The sequence below is a fragment of the Anser brachyrhynchus genome, assembly GCF_964034855.1.
Source record: "Anser brachyrhynchus genome assembly, chromosome: 4".
In the NCBI taxonomy this organism is placed as follows: domain Eukaryota; kingdom Metazoa; phylum Chordata; class Aves; order Anseriformes; family Anatidae; genus Anser; species Anser brachyrhynchus.
The window spans coordinates 16,961,254-16,978,794 of record NC_137698.1 but is presented as its reverse complement, the minus strand read 5'-3'; the positions used below and the strand labels follow the sequence as shown (position 1 = coordinate 16,978,794).

Below are 17,541 nucleotides of genomic sequence, written 5' to 3'. Positions count from 1 at the left end.
ACAGCAGTGCCCAGGCATCCCAGGCGAAAATGTAACCTGATTTTCAAGCGCAGCTATGATGCCTAAAAGCATGCTGTTGCTTTCCACTGGCTTCACAGTGCGCCCTGCCTTCCAGCCTTCACTCTCACTCCTGGCTTGATGGCATGTACGGTCAGTCCTTCCCTCTCCCGGTGCCCCCAGCCTACCTGCCCCGCATACTCCACGTAGTCCTGCTCCCCAGGCTGTGAACCGGAGCTGGAGGTGGCCGTTCCCTGCTCCGTGCGGCACAAGACGATGGCGTACTGGTTGAGGTTACCGATCCGCCGCACGGCGACGCTCACAGAGCCTGCACTCTCACTGACGTTGTAGCTGGAAACACACCAAGCAGAGACAAGTAACTGGCACCACTTAGCCCACAAGCCAAAGGCGCTGGAATCCTACAGGGACCGTGGGGATTAGGACCTTTGGGCTGGGCAGCAAACCCTGTGTGTTTATATGGACACCAATAAACCCATGCTGGCTACTGCCCCCACGGAAAATCCGAGGAATGCTAATAACCAGGGGCTCAGGCAGACGTCAGTTATTCACAACCCTGCTCCACAGTTTAACCCGGCAGGCAACCCTCCTCACTCACACACACAAGTTCCCGATTCCTGCTGCTGTTGGCTCCCTGGCACAGGCAGAAATCAGCAGTGTGACTGCTGTGTGTGGTGCTAAACTAAGACTTCAGTCCTGATGGGGTGCCACGGAAACACAGGCACAAACGATGGTAATTGCCCCAGAATTTCATTTCTAAGTTGTAGGTCCATCACATATGAGAGAGCTCAGCCTGCCTCACTCCAGACCAGACCCCATCTGTCAGAAGAGTGCTGTAAACCCCATGGCATTTACCTGGTGGAGGTAAAGCTGAGGAGAGACCACTGGATGTGGAAGACATTGCCACTGACCACGTTGGGTTTGCTGTCCTTCACTAGGAACTGAAAGCTGTCCATGGTCTCCTGAACCTTCTCCTCATGCATCACGTACCGAACGAGGCCCTGGTTCACATCCTCTGCCGGGAGGAGACACCCAATGAGCTAATGCAGAACGTCAGCAGTACTTTTACAGACGAGCAGTGTAGACACATACATCTGCACAGCCACAGGGATCAGGACCTCCTCCATGTGCCCTTCACACCGCTGCAGCTTTTCTAACTTCCATGGTCTTACCTGTGGCAGAAGCCAGCCTACAAGCTGAGACAAGTCATTCCCTTGCCTAGTCTTTATCTGTAATGGCTCGTTCAAAAATAAGGTGAATTTAAAGTAGGTTTGATCAAATGCAAGGAAGAGGAATTTGCCTGGCAGCACGTTTCAGCTCTGTTCTATAAGGGGGCACGTCCTAGCAGGGCTCCTTCTCGTTGCTGAGATTCAAATAACTTTGGTCTTTTCCACTTTTTTCTGAGCACATGGGATGCCAGGCTTGGCTGGCAAGGCCTGATGAGAAGGGACAGGCAGAACTGCTGACTGCATTTGTACAGGACCTAACGGTGTGGTGCGAGGCTCTGCACACTGCAGCAGCAGAAATGCTAAAGGCTGTGCTGCCACCTCACTCTCAGCCTGCCTGGGGGAGTCTGGAGGCAGCAGTCAGAAAGAACACAGGGGCGCAGGAAGCAGAGTTACTCCCTCACCTCGTGTTGCTGATAGAGGGCCCCATAGTCCTGGAAGAGTGAAGTTTCTACATGCTGATTACTCTGCGGTACTGGATAAACATCTCCCAGACCTTAGGATTATTAGATCCACATGCAAAATCTGCACTGCTCTATATTGTCCCAAGCCAAATCTCTAGCTCTAACAAGTCTGGAGAAACAGAGCATACAACAGGACACAGGTTGGCATCCAAAAAACCCTACAGGCTTTCTTCAATCGGCAGTAAAGTTCACTTCTTATTTTGGGACATACCTTTGAGATTCCAAAGGAGCAACACTCTCCTGACTTGGCAGTATAAGACTCCCCTGAGGTCAGGGAAGTTCTGGATATGATTTTGCCCCTTGTCTTCGCTCCTCCCACCATTTTTTCTCCCTCACACAGGCTATCTTGACAATCTGAAGCAGCTGAAGGAAAAAAGCAACAACATACAGCTCGTCTTCCATACCCTGAGTAAAGGTGGTCACCGTTGTTCCTGGCTTCAGCTTGTTCTCCACATAACCATTTCTGGGCCCGCTTGTTATCTCATAGATCAGCTGTTTGTCATCTGTGTCGGGATCTGTCGTTAATAATTCCTTCTTAGTGATTAGATTGGTTGCCTGGATTAAAGCCAAACCGACGGAGTTAAACTCTGGAGATCCAGCAGTGCAAGTCTGATTGATTATTCATCCCCAAACCCAACCACTCCTCTGTCACAGTGTTCCACGAGGGAGAAGCTGGGCTGTTGAAGAGCATGTGGCACAGAGTGGCCCTGAACACCCAGAGGCTGTGGAGCCCAAGTTATGCCCCACATCATGTTTGACAGAACAGGAAGGATTTAAATTCTGTCTCAGATATGGTTTAATTAAAAAAAAAAAGGGGGGGGGGGGCTAAAAGAAAAGCAAATTCAGAGCACACTGCTGAGCCCTACCTAGTTGGGGCTAGAAGATATGACAAACCCTTCAATTTCACCTGGAAACCACTCCGTGAACTGGGCTGATGCTCAGGTGAGCCCTGGCTTTGCCAAATTTTTTTGCAAACAGCCTGAAGTTGAAGGTTGCACTCACAACAGTTCATGCTGCTTTAGTGAGCTTGTACTAATCCTCTTTCAAATGACCTCACACAGATGTGCCTCATTTCCACCACATTTTTGCTTTCTCTCTAAAAAGAAAACATCTTTAAAAGTGGGAGAAACCGAGAGAAAGAATTAAACTGCCTGAGGCTGCAGGAGTGGTTTTTCCAAAGTCAGGAATTTGAGCTGAGGTAGCTACTTCTTAATACAATTTCTTAATACCATGGTTTCCAATCATTTTCTCGGGAAGAACCAAAGTACTTCTTTGCTGTTAATGCTGGGTCCTCAAAAATGAGCATGAGATATCACTCCCTGGGGTTTTGTTTAGACTTCAGCAAAACAAAGGCCTATCATGGCAAGAAATCCCCGTACCATGTTTCTTTGAGAGCCGTACATCTCTCCTGTGGCTGTTGCAGCACATAATCAAGGCTTCTCTGCCATCAACAAAACTGAAAATGCACTGCCTGGGGAAGGAGGGCAAGGGGCAGGACACCTCTGTCCCACGAGGTGGGCAGGAGCTGTACTGAGCTGGACAGCTTGCGCAAGAGCCAAGAAGAGCCAGAATGGCGGTCCTGCTGATGTAAGGGAAAGAAGCAATTTTGTGCCCTGGAGCCACACTGCCTGGATTAGCTGAGCTGCAGTGCAGGCATCCCTACACACCTCTGTCTTTTCCAAGATGCTCCATGAGCACAGAGGGGCACCTGCGGTCTATCACAAAACTAAAAATGCTGAAGGATCACAGTGCTCTCCTGTGAAGCCACTTCTTCTGGAACAGCCTGAGAAACAATCTAATCCAAACCCAGACAACCAGTTACCTTGCCATCCATGTACTCCAGCCACTGCAAACCCAGGTTGGTGACAACCCTGGGTGTCCCGTCATCCACAGGGAGAATGTCCACCTTGAAGCGCTGCGGTGCTGCTGTCACAACCTGAGAAAAGTTCAGAGAGATGGACGTTACTTTGGGAGTCAGAGCCTTGGCCACCATATTATCAGCCTTGCTCCCATCAGATCTGTTAGGATCAAGGTCCTGGGGCAAGTTTGCAGGCATGAAGTTTGCCATTACACCACTGAACAAGCATATGGCATCATGTAGCCAAGAATACTGAGCCCCTATCTTCAGTGGAGCGACAGCAGCCAAGTCTCCCTCCTCTGAGAGGAGGCAGCCTTCAACCACCTAGTTCTGCGGTCTCTCTCGCCTCCCTCTTTGTCCGCTTACCTTCTTCCCTCCATCCTCCACAACGAAGAAGGGATTGGTCCCATCAGACACAGTGAAAGCGAAGCGATCCTTCAGCGAGTTGCTGCCGTCGTGACTGTAGCTGATGCGGTTCTGGTAGACGTCATCCATCGTGAAGGTGGCGGTGGGGTGGTACCGCTGCCCATTGCTGCTGCGCTCGATCAGGCCATGGCGAGGGGGGTGCACGACCGTGAACGTAATTGACTCAGCCTGCACCAAGGAGGCAGGGTGGCACAAACAACTGAAGGACCAGGTCAGGAAGGTCCCTACAGCTTGAGAGCCCTGGGGAAGGACTCTCTGCATCCAGACAGTCTTCCTAGCACAACGTTTCCAATCAGGGGCTGACAGGCAGCACTGCACACTGAATTGATTCACCATCAGCCCTGCCTGTCCTCATCTCTCAAAAAAGCCAGACCCAGAAGGAGTAGGAGGAAATGCCATTTTCATCTGTGCCAAGCATAAACTCAGTATCAAGACCTCAGCTCAGGTCAAATCCACAGTGTTCAGAGGGAAGGTAGGACAGGGCAAAGGTTCGCTCTGATGACAACTTCTAAACATTTTTCATGCAGATTTGCTGTTTATGTGTCTCAGAGACATCCCAGATGAAGTACGTATTTCTCAAGCCTGGGCTTTGCTTTGCTTGAACGTTCGTTCATCTATTTATATACAAGCCAGGCCTCCCACAAGCGGTTTGTTTGAAGTTGTGATCAGACAGGGTATGTGCAGGGGGGGATGACACTCAGTATAACCTCTTTCTTTGAACACAAGCCCGTTTTTCTGATACGCCAGATGTGCAACAGAAAAAGGGAGAGCGGAGGCAAAGGGGAGTCCTGCCTTACCTCTGTGTCAGCATCTGTTGCTTTAAGCTCAAACTCTGTGATGGTTTTTCTCACACCTTCCTGAACTCTCATCCCCAGGCTTTGCACTACAGGTAAGGAGTCATCCACGGGGTTTATGGTGATGTCAAACGTTTGGCTCACCTGGAACAGGAGAAAAAGCCTCTCTCAGTGAATTCAGCCTACCAAAAGCACAACTCCATTGAAATGGTAACACTATAAGGAGACCACAGTGACCCACTAAGCTTAGATCACTTCATTTTGGACTTGTTTGGTGAATCAACAAGAGCTTCTAAGCTCAGATCCTGTAAATACGGCTCTTCTATCCTTCTGCACTAATTTCTTCTTCCTCTTTCTGTCACATTTATGGAAACGCACTTCTTCCTCCACTGCTCGCTCTACTTTGTCATTATCTCTCTATTTGTAGCCATGATTTCTCCCTTTCAGAAGGCAGGAAGGAGACATTTCTCAAGGGTCTAACTGTACTTCTGGGCACTGTATCAGTGCAGTGAATCAAAGCTGATCTCCAGGAGCAATTGGTAAACAGATGGAAAACAGACATTGCAATCTTGGTAAACCAGTCTCATGAGCCTACACCTCAGGTAGCTCCCCCTTCCCTTCACAGGACTCTCCTCTCCCTCTTCCCTGTGGTACATAACATCCCTTGCAGCAGGGGAAGTACAGGGTAACCACCTTCCAAATTACAAGCTGATGTACGGCTTTTCTTCATTCCCTTTGCTACATGTAGCTCTCCCTTGAAAGCACACGAGGAAAACTGATTCCAGCATATCCTATGGAATCAATAGCCTGCTCTGACTAAATGGAAAAAACATGCTGTGACCTACCTCGTTTGTCCCATCAGACACAGAAAAGGTGAAGGCATCTGTATGCTTTTCAACGTCACTTGTGTGGACATACTGGATGCTGCGAGAGGCCAAGTCTGCCTGGCTGAAAGAACTAATTCTTGTCCCTAGAAAAAAAGAACAATAGGGGAAAATGGGCTATAGAAAGAGGAAAAATACAGGGATCTGGACATCTGTAGCCATAAGCACTCAGTCTTGGCTTGTTGCACTTTAATTCAGGCTGTACCATGAATCTCCACTGAGCCACGGACTTAGCTAGCACGGAGCCTCCTACACACTCTGCACAACTGCTAAATGAACGTAGTGGCACCCCTTCTGCAAACTTCTTCACAGGCCTAAAATTATACCATGGCACCTCACACTGCCAGCACACCCCATTTGGGATGGGCTGCTTGGCTCACAGCAAGAGAAAAGCCATTACAAAAATAGTAGATGGTATCTTTTTTTTTTTTTTTTTTTTTTTTTTTTTTTTTTTACTTTTTCACTGCCACGCACGACTGATCTAACCACAGCGTCACTGACCATGGGCAAGATTCCCAACCTCACAGCAGCTTTCTAAAATACCTTCAAACTCTCTGCTCTTTTCCCCTTCTCATACCTCAGCATTTAGAACAGACTAAGCCCAAATTTCAGCACTGATTTATACGAAGATCTTTGCAGGTCCTTACGTGTGACACACAGTGTGGTGTAATTGCCTAATGTAACTAGGAAAATAAAAGTAACATTCACATTTTAAAGAAAATGTACAGCACTGAAGAGGCTTTCAGGGTAGGGCGTAGCTGCATTACCTGAGCGTTCCCTAGGCCTCCAACCTCAGATGCTGTCGCACTGGGGGAACCTGGTGTGCTGGCTCTAAGGAACAGTACGGAGCGTAGAGTGGAGTGGAGACACCACAGCTAGGCTCTGTGATGAGATGGGGACTCGACTGTTCTTGTACACACCGAGACCGATAAGCCGCACGTTTTGCTACCCTGAGCCAACGACCTGTCATGGTTTGACAAATGCTGTACTCTAGTAAACTTTTGCTCATTATAATGCCATTATAAAACCAAAACACACCTCCATCCCAAAAGCTACCCGCCTCCAAGGTGCGACCACCCCTCACTGAGCACGCGCTCTGAATTTCTCGGAGCCTATTCCTTTAAACGGAGACGGGAAAACTTTTCACCAATCATAACTAAGATATGCTTGACTAGAGTCACTCAAGCTCCACCTAAAAGATAGAAAATAATATAAATTGGCCTAAGAGAGAGGGGAAGATACCGTCGTCGGGGAAGATACCATCATCAGGAAAGACACCATACCTCCTGACTCCTGGCATCAGTCGACGGGCTGAGCCTCTCTTCCCCCCCCCATTGGGACGTCTTTGGGTGAGATTTGAACACTTGGTTACACCGGGTGTCTCCGCGGAAACTTAGAAATCTCTATAGAGTCTTTGTGCCTTTTAACGTGTTAATTTCCAGGCTGTGCACCTGTGTATTTCATTCATGCTAGCTTGCTTTGGCAGACAGTAAATTATCGCTGGCAATCCGAAGAACCTGTGTACCTGTTGCTGTAATAAATTGCACCTAACTGCATTGCTCCGAGCCGTGATAGTTCTCACAGAACGTGACTAGAGTAAGGGCGTGATACGTTGTTGGTGAATCTGTGATCGTGATAGTTCAGTACCCTGAATCCGACCGGACCTGTAACAGCTAATCAGCTACACCCCTTAACCCCTTAACACAGCAAGGCACCCAATAAGCATTTTTAAAAAACCAGCCAAGCCTTTAACTCTCATTGCTATATTTGTCAAGTTTCACTGTTCTTAACAACAACAAAAACCCTGAAAAAAGGTTTTCAACTAGTTTATCATTTATTAAATGGCTACTGACAACTATTGACCACAACACCAAAGACACTGTACCTGGTATAAATAAATGACCCAAGAATGAATGATTAACCAAGGTTTCCTCTGAACTCATTAGCTTTCAAGTTTTGTGTCCTCTTTTGAGGACTCCTGTCCTCCCTCCTTAGGTTTAGGCTATTTAAATCATGAAAGCAACTATTTCACTATGTGTGACCCTGCATGTTTCTTAGTCCACCACGGACCCCAAAAAGCACAGAAACCAGAACTGTCACATCTTAAGTAACAGAGGAATAAAATCCCTAATCCACCTCTTTCAGATTTCAGAAGTACAAGACACAGTGTTTAGTTTGCAGCTCAAACAAAAACATTGCAAGTTTTTAATTTTCTCACAGCAGGGGGTTTGCTTATTTATAACTTTCATTCATTATTCCTGCCCTCTCAACTTGTTTGCCAGAGCACATCTTATGTTGTGAGATGATGAAGCAAACCATAGACTAAAACTTAGCTTTACAGGGACTGACTGCATCCTGAAATCACAGAAGATATTTGCACTTTAATGTCCCATCAAGGGGAAATCTAATTCTAAGAAGACTTGTATCTTAGGTGAGCATAATCTAAATAAGAGGAGCATATTACATGACAGTATAGATTTAGACCAACTCAGAAGGGAGGAGTACGACACTCATACTGTTAGTGGATAATGGGGCATTCAAGGCAACTCTAAAATTCAGATCACGTTTGCATGGAATTCTTGTTCTGAGTTTCACAGGATTGACCAAAAACCTCCTGAACTGCCAGACTTCATTATCTAGCATATCCATCACACCACCACATATCTTCATTCTGTAATAACTCACTGGTTAGTCTCCTTCCTTTCTGCAAAGCCCAGCTGCAACATGAGGCTGGAATTTATGGATCAAGGGACATAGTGGCCAAGAGGGGGACTAAAAGTAACTGTTTACCAGGGAGGGTGGCTCAAAAGCCCTGCTGGAGCTTTGCTGTTAGGAGCACCCAGCCAAGCAAAATGCCCTCCTGCTAACCTGGGGAGGCCACGTGCTCCAGGTGCCCCAGCTGCGGCTGCTTGGTGAGCTTGTACTGGAGCTGGGCAGGTTCGCTGTCCTGGTCGGTGGCAGAGAGCTGCAGGGTTGTGATCTTCTTCGCTGAGTTCTCATCCAAAACCAGCCCTTTGTTAGCAGTGATGGAAGGGGGGAATCTGTCCTCTGAAAGGGTTAAATGCAAAACAGTCTGAGTTAGGAGGTGGTCCCTGTCCTTCCCTTCGTGTTATTCCCACTGGGTATTTGTGCTCAAGCAAAAGACAACAGGCACACAAACGCCCTCCTCTGAAGGGAACCCTCCCAGACTGGGAATTCCAAAATGAGTATGCTGGGTCTTGTGATCAATGGAGGGGGCAGAAATGTCTTAAGACAATCTAGACAGTATGGGGTAATTTTTGTCTTTTTCAGCAAGTTTGTCAGAAGCCAGAGAGCTAATCTTTACATCCTCAAACTCTCCCCATACCCCAAGCTTCAAAGGCCTTTGAATTAACAGAGAATAAATACTGCATCTCAAGAATTACATCTTGACTTGCTGTACATGTAGGATGGAAATCTATGAAGGCCTGAGCTTTGCAGCAATGATAACATAACTTCAGCACTATAATTTACCTAAAATACGAATATAAAAAAACTGGTCCATCAATTTGTTGCCATCTGCATCGATCACATCAAAGGTGAAGGCAAAATTTCCACCAGGATCTCCCTTCTTGTGACTGTACACCACTTGCCCTGGAGAGGGGGACAGGAGAAAAGAGGTGGTTTATTACAGGCAACTTCATTTAATTCCTAGTTTGGAACCAGGCTGGCACTATAAGTGAAGAGACTTGCAACTCCTGGACTTGGGTTTCATTACTTCTTCCCTTTTATTTTTTCTGTCCTGCTCAGAGAGCCTTTTTAACACTTGCTTAGTGATGTGTTTCTCCTCTATCATAACAACCTTATCTTCTTACTTCTTTCCCTCTCCCTTCCCTGCTTCAAATCATCCTTCCCCTCTCAAAAAGATATGGCCACATTTTACTTGCCATGATTATCTGAAGTCAGGCATTCTCACCTTTATTTATATCAGCCTGGGTGAAACTTCTGACAGGTCCTTTGACAGAGATCTGGACTGGATTATCAATATTAGTCAGCTGCAGACGGCCAACGCTGGGGTCCTTCTTCATGACAAATCTGATCATCGTGTCATCTGGATAAATAGCCGCTGCTTTCAAGTGCTGAGCTGTGAGGTGTGCTGCAGAGCCTGGGCCAGAGAAAGAGAAAGCTAACAAACAGCTTCAGCCAATCCAGCCAAGTGACTTGTCTAGACTGGACTAGATAGCCTATAAATAGTAGGTGAGGTCCTATTTTACAGAACCAAGGAAGCTGTACTTCTAGGGGGGGAAAGGAAAACTCCACCACAAGTAAAACAAGTGGAGGGCTCATCTAGGAGGACGTGGCTTGTCCAGAGCCTCCATCGGGATGCTCAGTGTGGCACAGCAGCATTCAAGGCATCTGCTTTGCTCGTGCCTCCACTGCCTGCACACTAGGCATGCTGGGCTAAAAACTGTGTGGGCATTTTACAGGCATGGAAGAGTCGTTTTCAACCTCGCATACTTCTTCTTAACAGCCCTGCAAAGAGCCATTACAGCTTACCTAGAGCTGTCACATTTTCAGAAATGTGAAATAAAGTTGAGTGCAGGGCAAGTTTCTGAAAGGTGAGCAGGCTCAGACAGCAGCTGTCTGTCAGGACTGCGGTTAGGTGCTCTAACACATGTCCCTTCCCAACTAACAGACAGAAAGCCCTGGACTGTACATTTGTTTTGGGGAGGCAGTGCTTAACTACAGCATCCCCTCCTATAATAACATGAAAATATCTCTGCCTGTGATTATTTTTCCCCTGCCCCCTTCCCTTGTAACGGACCATTGATCCTACGAGGAGAAGATCGTTTTAAAAAGACCTTCCTAGTCAAATCAGAGGTAAAAGCACACACCTACACCTTGTAATTACACTCAGTGGGAGATGACAAGTGTCTCCCAGGGGGCTGCCTAAACAAGCAATACCATTCTCCCCCCTCCCCATACCAGCAGGGAGCTGCAGGACCCTGTTGACAGCCAGTGTGGGCAGCGGCTGCTTTGGCAGCTCCATGGAGAACTGCAGCCTCCCCGTCTGCGTGTAGAGACCATCCGTGATGGAGAAGCCAAACTCGTCTGTCTGTGCTGCTGCACCGCTCTGAGTATAAACGATCAGCTCATCCAGAATGTCCTGGTAGGTGAAGGACGAGCCCAGAGACAGCACATGTCCATGCTCTGGGGGCTCTGCAGCAGTCTCCCTCCTGCGGAGATGACCTGACAAACGACAGATGCATGAAAATCATGGAAGTGGATGTGGCCTTGCAGGAAGAACTGAGGAAGTTTTCTGCTTGTTGCCAAAACTGCTAAGAATTTGGCTACATACGTGAGATCTGAAAAATGGCACACAGGCCCCACTAGTTTAGGAAACAAGGTAACACAAAAGGGAACTTCCCAAGGAAATGGGTGCAGTCCCCCTTTTCCCTCTCAAATAGGAAAAACCCTCAAAGAACAGGTCTGCCCTGAAGCACAATTGCTGCTCCGAACACGGACTAAACGTGCCTTATACAAACATGCCAGGCTTCTGTCTCACATCAGGGGTATTAGACACACACACAGACGCACAGACAGACGTTCCTGCTCCAACCCCACCTTGTCGGGACTTACCATGTTCAGGACTTTTGGTAACCACGATGACAAGCTCACTGCTCTGGGTGTCCAAGTCCTGCAGGTTGAGGGAGGCGTTGGTAACAACCACACTCGAGCTCTCGTGCACTCTGACAGGCTCCAGCACCATCTTCGGGGGCTCGTCGTTCTGCCGCTGCACAGATCCCAAGGGGACACAGTCAGAAAAGGGAAATGGCCAAGGGGAAATGACTGCTGCCTACCTGAATGAAATACAAACTCCCAAATGACAGTACTGCTGCTGGTACCAATGCATGGACTACGTCAGTCTCTCCATATCTCTCCAGCACTGTGGAGGCTTCTAACAGAGAGGAGAAAACTGAGAAATAAGCCCTGGGGAAGAGGCTGCAATGCACAACTACTCTCTGGTGTGACAGGGAAATTATGGGCCTGTACTAGGGGAAGGAAACAGATAGGAGGATGGAAACTCTCTTTAATCCACTTCCCATGTGTTACAAAGGTGTGAGGAAAGCTCGCAATTCAAGGGAGCTGCACTTTAAGAGCCAAGTGTCTGTGTCAAGAGAGGGTTCTGACGGCCAGGGAGCACAGGCGCACCTGGATGGTGATGTTAATGCTGTGCACTTCAGACTGGCTGAAGCCATCGCTCACGTAGAAGCTGAAAACATCGCTTGTCGGCTCGATGCTTTCATGGACGCTCTGGAAGTAGTAAATGCTGCTCTCTAGAACGTCTTGAATGGAAAAGGACGCGTCTGTGGTCACAGCACCCTGCGGTCCAAAACTCTCACCTGCACAACAGAATGCCTCTGGTGAAAGGATGTTCAGCTCACTGATAAACTAAAAATAAAAGCAGCAGCATTAAGAGAGGAATGGCACACCGAAGTATGTAGAAGGATGTTCACTCCTATAACATGGTTTTCACTCAACTTATGACCTTTGTAGCAGCAGTAGGTCCATCTGCTGCATTAGAGCAGACATTAGGAAAGCTGCAGTTCTACACACAGTGCCAGCAAGCCCACGTCCCAGAATTGCTTATGACATTCTTCAGTGATGAGAAAATGGCTGGTGTGCCTACTGGCCTCAACACAATCACTACACCAAACTGCACCTTGCAAAACTAAAACTAAAACCCAAGAAAATCACCCAGCTGTGGCCTGTTCGAGGAGAGAGGCTCACCATCACCCAAATGGCACAAACCGGAGTGCACTCCTAGGGCACGATTAGGAGGGGTGATGTATAATGGTTAGGAGCCCATGCACTCCAGAAGGAAGGCAGTAACAGTTGTAACAAGCTGCCCCACTGGCCAAGCCATGGTGATATTTTACAAAGGGAAGTTTGATTTAACTGAAATTATACATGTCATTGCTGTTAGCACCACTGATAGGATTAAGCAGACAAGCCTCCTGGATGAAAATCTCTGGACAGTCCAGCACGGATCCCATAGTAATACAAAGACAAAATTGAGTGTTACCAGCCATGCTGTGCCACAGCTCTCCCACCCTTAAATCTCACTGTGACATTTAGAGGAATTCAGCGAAGTTTGTTCTGTATAACAAACACAGCCAGAATAAAGGATGATGAAAATATAATGCACAGTCTTGAAAAGGCTCTCAATGCCCCCGTTTACCTGTCTTAGTGTTTTCAATGTAGCCATACATGGGCAGAGTGATAACCGTGACCCTCAGGTCTTCCTTGGCAGCAGTATCATAATCAGCAGCTAAGTGGTGATGAGCCAGCAGCGGGACCCTGCCTCCCTCATCCACCTGGAAAACAAAAAGATACAACAGAACTATAGCCAATGCACACAGCACCACAGGAATCATTACTGAACAAGCCTGCAGCATCACTCCATGGAGGAGGCTTCCCTGGTCCTCACAGTGCTCTCATTTCTCTGAAGTCTTGTCCCATCCTCCCCCAAATCTGTTAAGTATGAAATCTGCTGGGAGGCAAGGTGGGATGCGAAGAACAAAGCCTGCCTGGCCCTAAAGAGGAGCCTGTGAGTGCTTTATCAGGGGAAGAAGAGAACTAGCAGAGTCATGCTGACCTCTTGGAAGGCAAAATCTGCTTTTCTTGTTGAGGGGAACCTTTTGAAGGCAAGGGAGGTTGAATGCAAAGCTGAAAAAGAGGGAAATGACTTCAAAAGGCTTTGATAAGGAGTCTGAAATGTTTTGCATCAGTCCAAAGCACCAGATGCTTTCAGACTCATCTTCTGCTCATCTTTTAAATACAAGCTGGTGAAAGAAGGGGCCAAATATTAAACAGGAGTAAGTCAGACTTGTTCCACTGACATCAGTGGAACACCCTTGGGAGAAGCTAGCTCCTGACTAGAACGGATGTGAGCAGGTGAGGTTCAGGGATGCAGCAGTACTGTCAGTCCCCTCTGGCCTCCAAGTAATTTATTGACTCTTAGCACTCAAAAGACTGTGTATTAACACCATGTTCCTACAGTGATTTGCCTTCAGTCCAGGAGAACCGTTCAATTCCCCCCACAGAAGACATTCCTGTCACTGTTTCCAGTATCCTGGGTGGCCACTTACAGTGATATGGTCAGCAAAGGCAATGAGCGATGGCACCGTCTGGGCAGAGGTGATAGTGATGGTAAACATCTGCCTGTCAAGCCGGTTATTGTCAGCGTCAGAAACAGTGAAGTGGAAGGTGTCCGTAACTGGCTGATTGCTGGTCTCAAATACGGTGGAGTAACTGAAAGTCAAAGCACAAGCTGTGTCAGGGAGTCTTGCTGACAGCCAGGTAAAAACGCCAAATCCCTGCCTTTAGAAATGAATTCAAAAAGAAGTGGTATTCCAGTTCCCAACTCCGTTCATTCCCTGAGCACTTTGAAACCACTGTTTTTCATGTTGCCTACCCTAATTATCACCATGACATTGCAGACAAAAAAAATTCCTAATTTGAAGGTACACCAACTACTGGCATTTCGGACATGCATAAATACCTAACTGTGCACTGGAAAAGCTCTCATTTGGAGTCTCACAGGACACAATAGCCAAGAAGAAAAATCTTTGACATATTTTACTAGCATAACATAGCCCTGAGTTCCCTGTGGAAAGCCCACTGAGCTTTTAACTGGCGTGGCTTGAAGGACAATAGCTATTTGATACCTGATCCTCTGGTTGTTGATGTCTTCCATGGTGAAATTATAAACCTTAGAAAGCTCTTCATCATGAGAGCCAGACGCCTGTAAGAGGGTGCCATATGTGGGCAGAGATATTAACTGGATTCTTATCGCTGAGTCAGGAGAATTGCTGTCCTGAAGATGAAGGAAAAATAACAAAACCAACACAGAACAGGATTAGCTTTTGTTTCCCTCCGCTAAAAACAGAAAGAAAATGGTTTTTAGGAAAATATATCAAGCAGTTTCCCAGAGATAAGCCCGGTATTTTTATTTTCAAATTACCCTCCTAGTGGACTGGACCCTTTATGTAATATGTTTTTCCTGACTCCAGAAAAAGTGAGCCAGAATTTATCTGATACGTGGCAGAGGGGGTAACTGTTGCCCATCAATGCTTCAGACAGAGACACAGCTAAATTCAGTTCTTAGTAAAACAAAGGTTAACGTGAAGCGATGCTGCAAAGGCCAATTTCGTATTAAACTAAAAGCTATTCTTGGCTCTTTTTAACTACACAGAGTATAACCATCTTTGTGATCTCATGGCTCAGATGTCATCTTTCTTATCAAAGTTTTTCGTGGTTGCCTGAAAGATAAGACCCAAGGCAGAAATCGTTTTCTCAGTATATAGATCAGGAATGAAATCCTCTTTCTTGTGACTGTTCTCTTCCGCAGATTAAACCTGAACAGCTCCCTTGTCAGCCTTCTGCCTACTAAGGAGAACAGGACAGACCCATGACTTATACCCAGACACATCCTTTGGAAGAAAAGCATTCATTTGCCTTCTTATCCTACCTGACTCCCTGCAGATCCCTAACCAGCTCTCTGACAGCCACTACACGAGGTCTCTTCAGCTTCACACGTGCACTGTCATCTCTCCAGCCTCCTCCATAAGGAGAGCACATCTGCATACCCCAAATCCACTGCTGGTGTCTCTGCAGCTGTATCAGCCACAAGCAGAACACCTTTCCCTGAACTGTACCAGCAGGATGACTCTCATACAACACACAAACGCTGACTCAAACTCCAAGCTAACAAGGAGCACAGCATCTTGGGTTGCTCAAAAAAAAAAAAAAACAACCCTCAAGCGTGTGCAGAAAAAGAAGCAGGCAATTTCTGAAGGGGGTGAGGGGGCAGAAATTTTCAAGGGATTATCAACTAGCAAATCCATGTGTGTTGTTAGCAAGTCTGTTTGATACAAAAATCTGGGATTAACTCAGTTTTCATGTTAGCATGGCAGTTCACCTCTGTTCCAGTCAAACAGGGATAGCCTTAAAACCCTGATGGAAGAAAGAGTCTATTATCCCCGTTTTGGCAGCCATAGTCAGGAGACAGTCAAAAACTTGAGCTCTTTGCCAAGAATCCACACTAAGGGCAGGGAGGTGTGGGTGGCAAGGGGTCTGTGGGGGGATTAGGAATGGGATGCTGCCAGCATTCACTGGGTTTAGAAATAGATGACAGCTTACAACATAAGCAAGGTGCAATCGAGAGAGAGTCACAGAGCTTTTGCTAGCCACGGTGATTGCCAACAAGCAGCCCGGGGCCAGCTGTGGGCCGTTGTTATCCGGCAGGGACACTTCCACCCGCAGCACGGTGGTCACTGTGGTGACACCATCGGTGACAGAGATTTCTATGCTGTCCTCTGCTGCCGACGAACCATCGTGCACGTACTGCAGAGCATTTCGAGTGACGTCCTCGTAGGTGAAGGTGTCGCCTTCCCAAAAAGAAATGCACGAGTCAGAAAGACCGTTCAGAGCACCAATCCAATTCAAATGGCATAATGCCCCAGTTTTGCAAAAGACTTAATCACATGCTTACCTGGCATTTAATGCCAAACTTACTGAGCCGTGAGTTATGGAGACATTTATTAAGGACTTAGTATGTATGTAGGGCAGAGCAAAAGCTGTAACCTTAACTGTTTTCCAGACACTGTCACTCTTTGGGACTCTTCCAGTGACAGTTCTCTGGAAGTGCACAGATCCTCCTTTCTTCCCAGCTGCTTTGTAAGCTCATGCCTGTCATAACTAGATAAGGCTTCCCTCTCTACATCTCTGTTTGCACTCCTTTCTTAATGACAACATTTGTTCATCTGATCACACACTGGAAAACTGCTGCCACCAAAATCAACAGTAAAACTCCACAGAAGTATTTGACTGCTTGATCAGCACAGCTTTGCCTGGACTTCAGTAGAAAAGTTTACTGAGTACTATTTCAGATATAATTTGGCACCTAAACCAAAACATCCCTTTTGCTTAGCAGCTGGTTACTTTTACCACAACACAGTAACTGCCCACCAGCCCGCACATACTTGGTACAAGAAATGCACCGACTCAGCCAGGAACTAAACAACAAACAGGAAAACATCCTTCACGCACTCTCTCCCGCAGTCCCACTCTTCCAGGCAAAGAACTGACATATTGAATTCTGTCAGAGGCATCCATCTCCTCCTGCCCAACTAAACCAGCCGCGTGGACAGGCCCATGCTCACCTCCTCCCCTGCACTGAGGAAGATTTCTGCTCAACTCACCTGCTCCCATGTGCTCCTGCACACCTGCGCCCTGCTTGAGCACAATGCCATGACGGGGAGGCTTCACAAGCTCAAAGAAGAGCCCCTCAGGAGCTGTATCTGTGTCGCTCACAGCCAACTGGATCCCTGTGCCAGGGAAAGAGAACACAGGCTTCGGCACCCTCAGATACTGCACTGGGAATATCCCTTAAGTTTGGTGATCAGTTTTTGTGAATGGAGCCAAAAAGCTTTAATTTAATCAGTACCTGGAAAGTCAAGTAATTCTGGAGCATCCGTAGCCCAAGGGCTTGCTGCCTTCATGGAAAAAAGTAGTTCCCTGACAATGCTTAGATCTGATTTATCAAAGAACTTACTGCACACCTGAGTCACAGTATTGCCAGCATGACAGCTATACAAACCCTCAGTTTATGAGATGTGCATGTATTCATATAGAAGGGGGCTATCTGTAAAAGTCTCAGAAAACCCCCTGACACCACAAGAAAGTGGCTTATGCCAAACAAATCAGTGCAACAGCACTTAAGAGGGGAAAAGTAAAGAAGCAGTATATCCCTTATCATGCTCTCCAAGACTCAGCCACTGAACGGACACACCACATACCAAGGAGCACTGCCTCATGCTCAGACACTTGTCTGAGGCAACACTGCACAGT

The 17,541-nt window shown here is 47.1% G+C and overlaps 1 protein-coding gene across 1 annotated transcript in view; it reads right to left on the bottom strand.

Annotated features, from left to right (window-relative positions):
* The window catches only part of FRAS1 (Fraser extracellular matrix complex subunit 1), a 161,509-nt gene that overhangs the window by 20,025 nt on the left and 123,943 nt on the right, over positions 1 to 17,541 (bottom strand). The window contains exons 36-53 of the mRNA XM_080590382.1: positions 16,893 to 17,018; positions 15,832 to 16,079; positions 14,358 to 14,506; positions 13,779 to 13,941; positions 12,869 to 13,004; positions 11,839 to 12,029; positions 11,266 to 11,419; positions 10,612 to 10,875; positions 9,602 to 9,790; positions 9,160 to 9,279; positions 8,536 to 8,715; positions 5,629 to 5,753; positions 4,787 to 4,927; positions 3,930 to 4,157; positions 3,528 to 3,641; positions 2,110 to 2,260; positions 871 to 1,030; positions 186 to 348 (exon numbers count right to left, since the gene is read on the bottom strand). Of these exons, the coding sequence (XP_080446508.1) occupies positions 186 to 348; positions 871 to 1,030; positions 2,110 to 2,260; positions 3,528 to 3,641; positions 3,930 to 4,157; positions 4,787 to 4,927; positions 5,629 to 5,753; positions 8,536 to 8,715; positions 9,160 to 9,279; positions 9,602 to 9,790; positions 10,612 to 10,875; positions 11,266 to 11,419; positions 11,839 to 12,029; positions 12,869 to 13,004; positions 13,779 to 13,941; positions 14,358 to 14,506; positions 15,832 to 16,079; positions 16,893 to 17,018 (3,002 nt within the window). The remainder of the gene's footprint in view (positions 1 to 185; positions 349 to 870; positions 1,031 to 2,109; positions 2,261 to 3,527; positions 3,642 to 3,929; positions 4,158 to 4,786; positions 4,928 to 5,628; positions 5,754 to 8,535; positions 8,716 to 9,159; positions 9,280 to 9,601; positions 9,791 to 10,611; positions 10,876 to 11,265; positions 11,420 to 11,838; positions 12,030 to 12,868; positions 13,005 to 13,778; positions 13,942 to 14,357; positions 14,507 to 15,831; positions 16,080 to 16,892; positions 17,019 to 17,541) is intronic.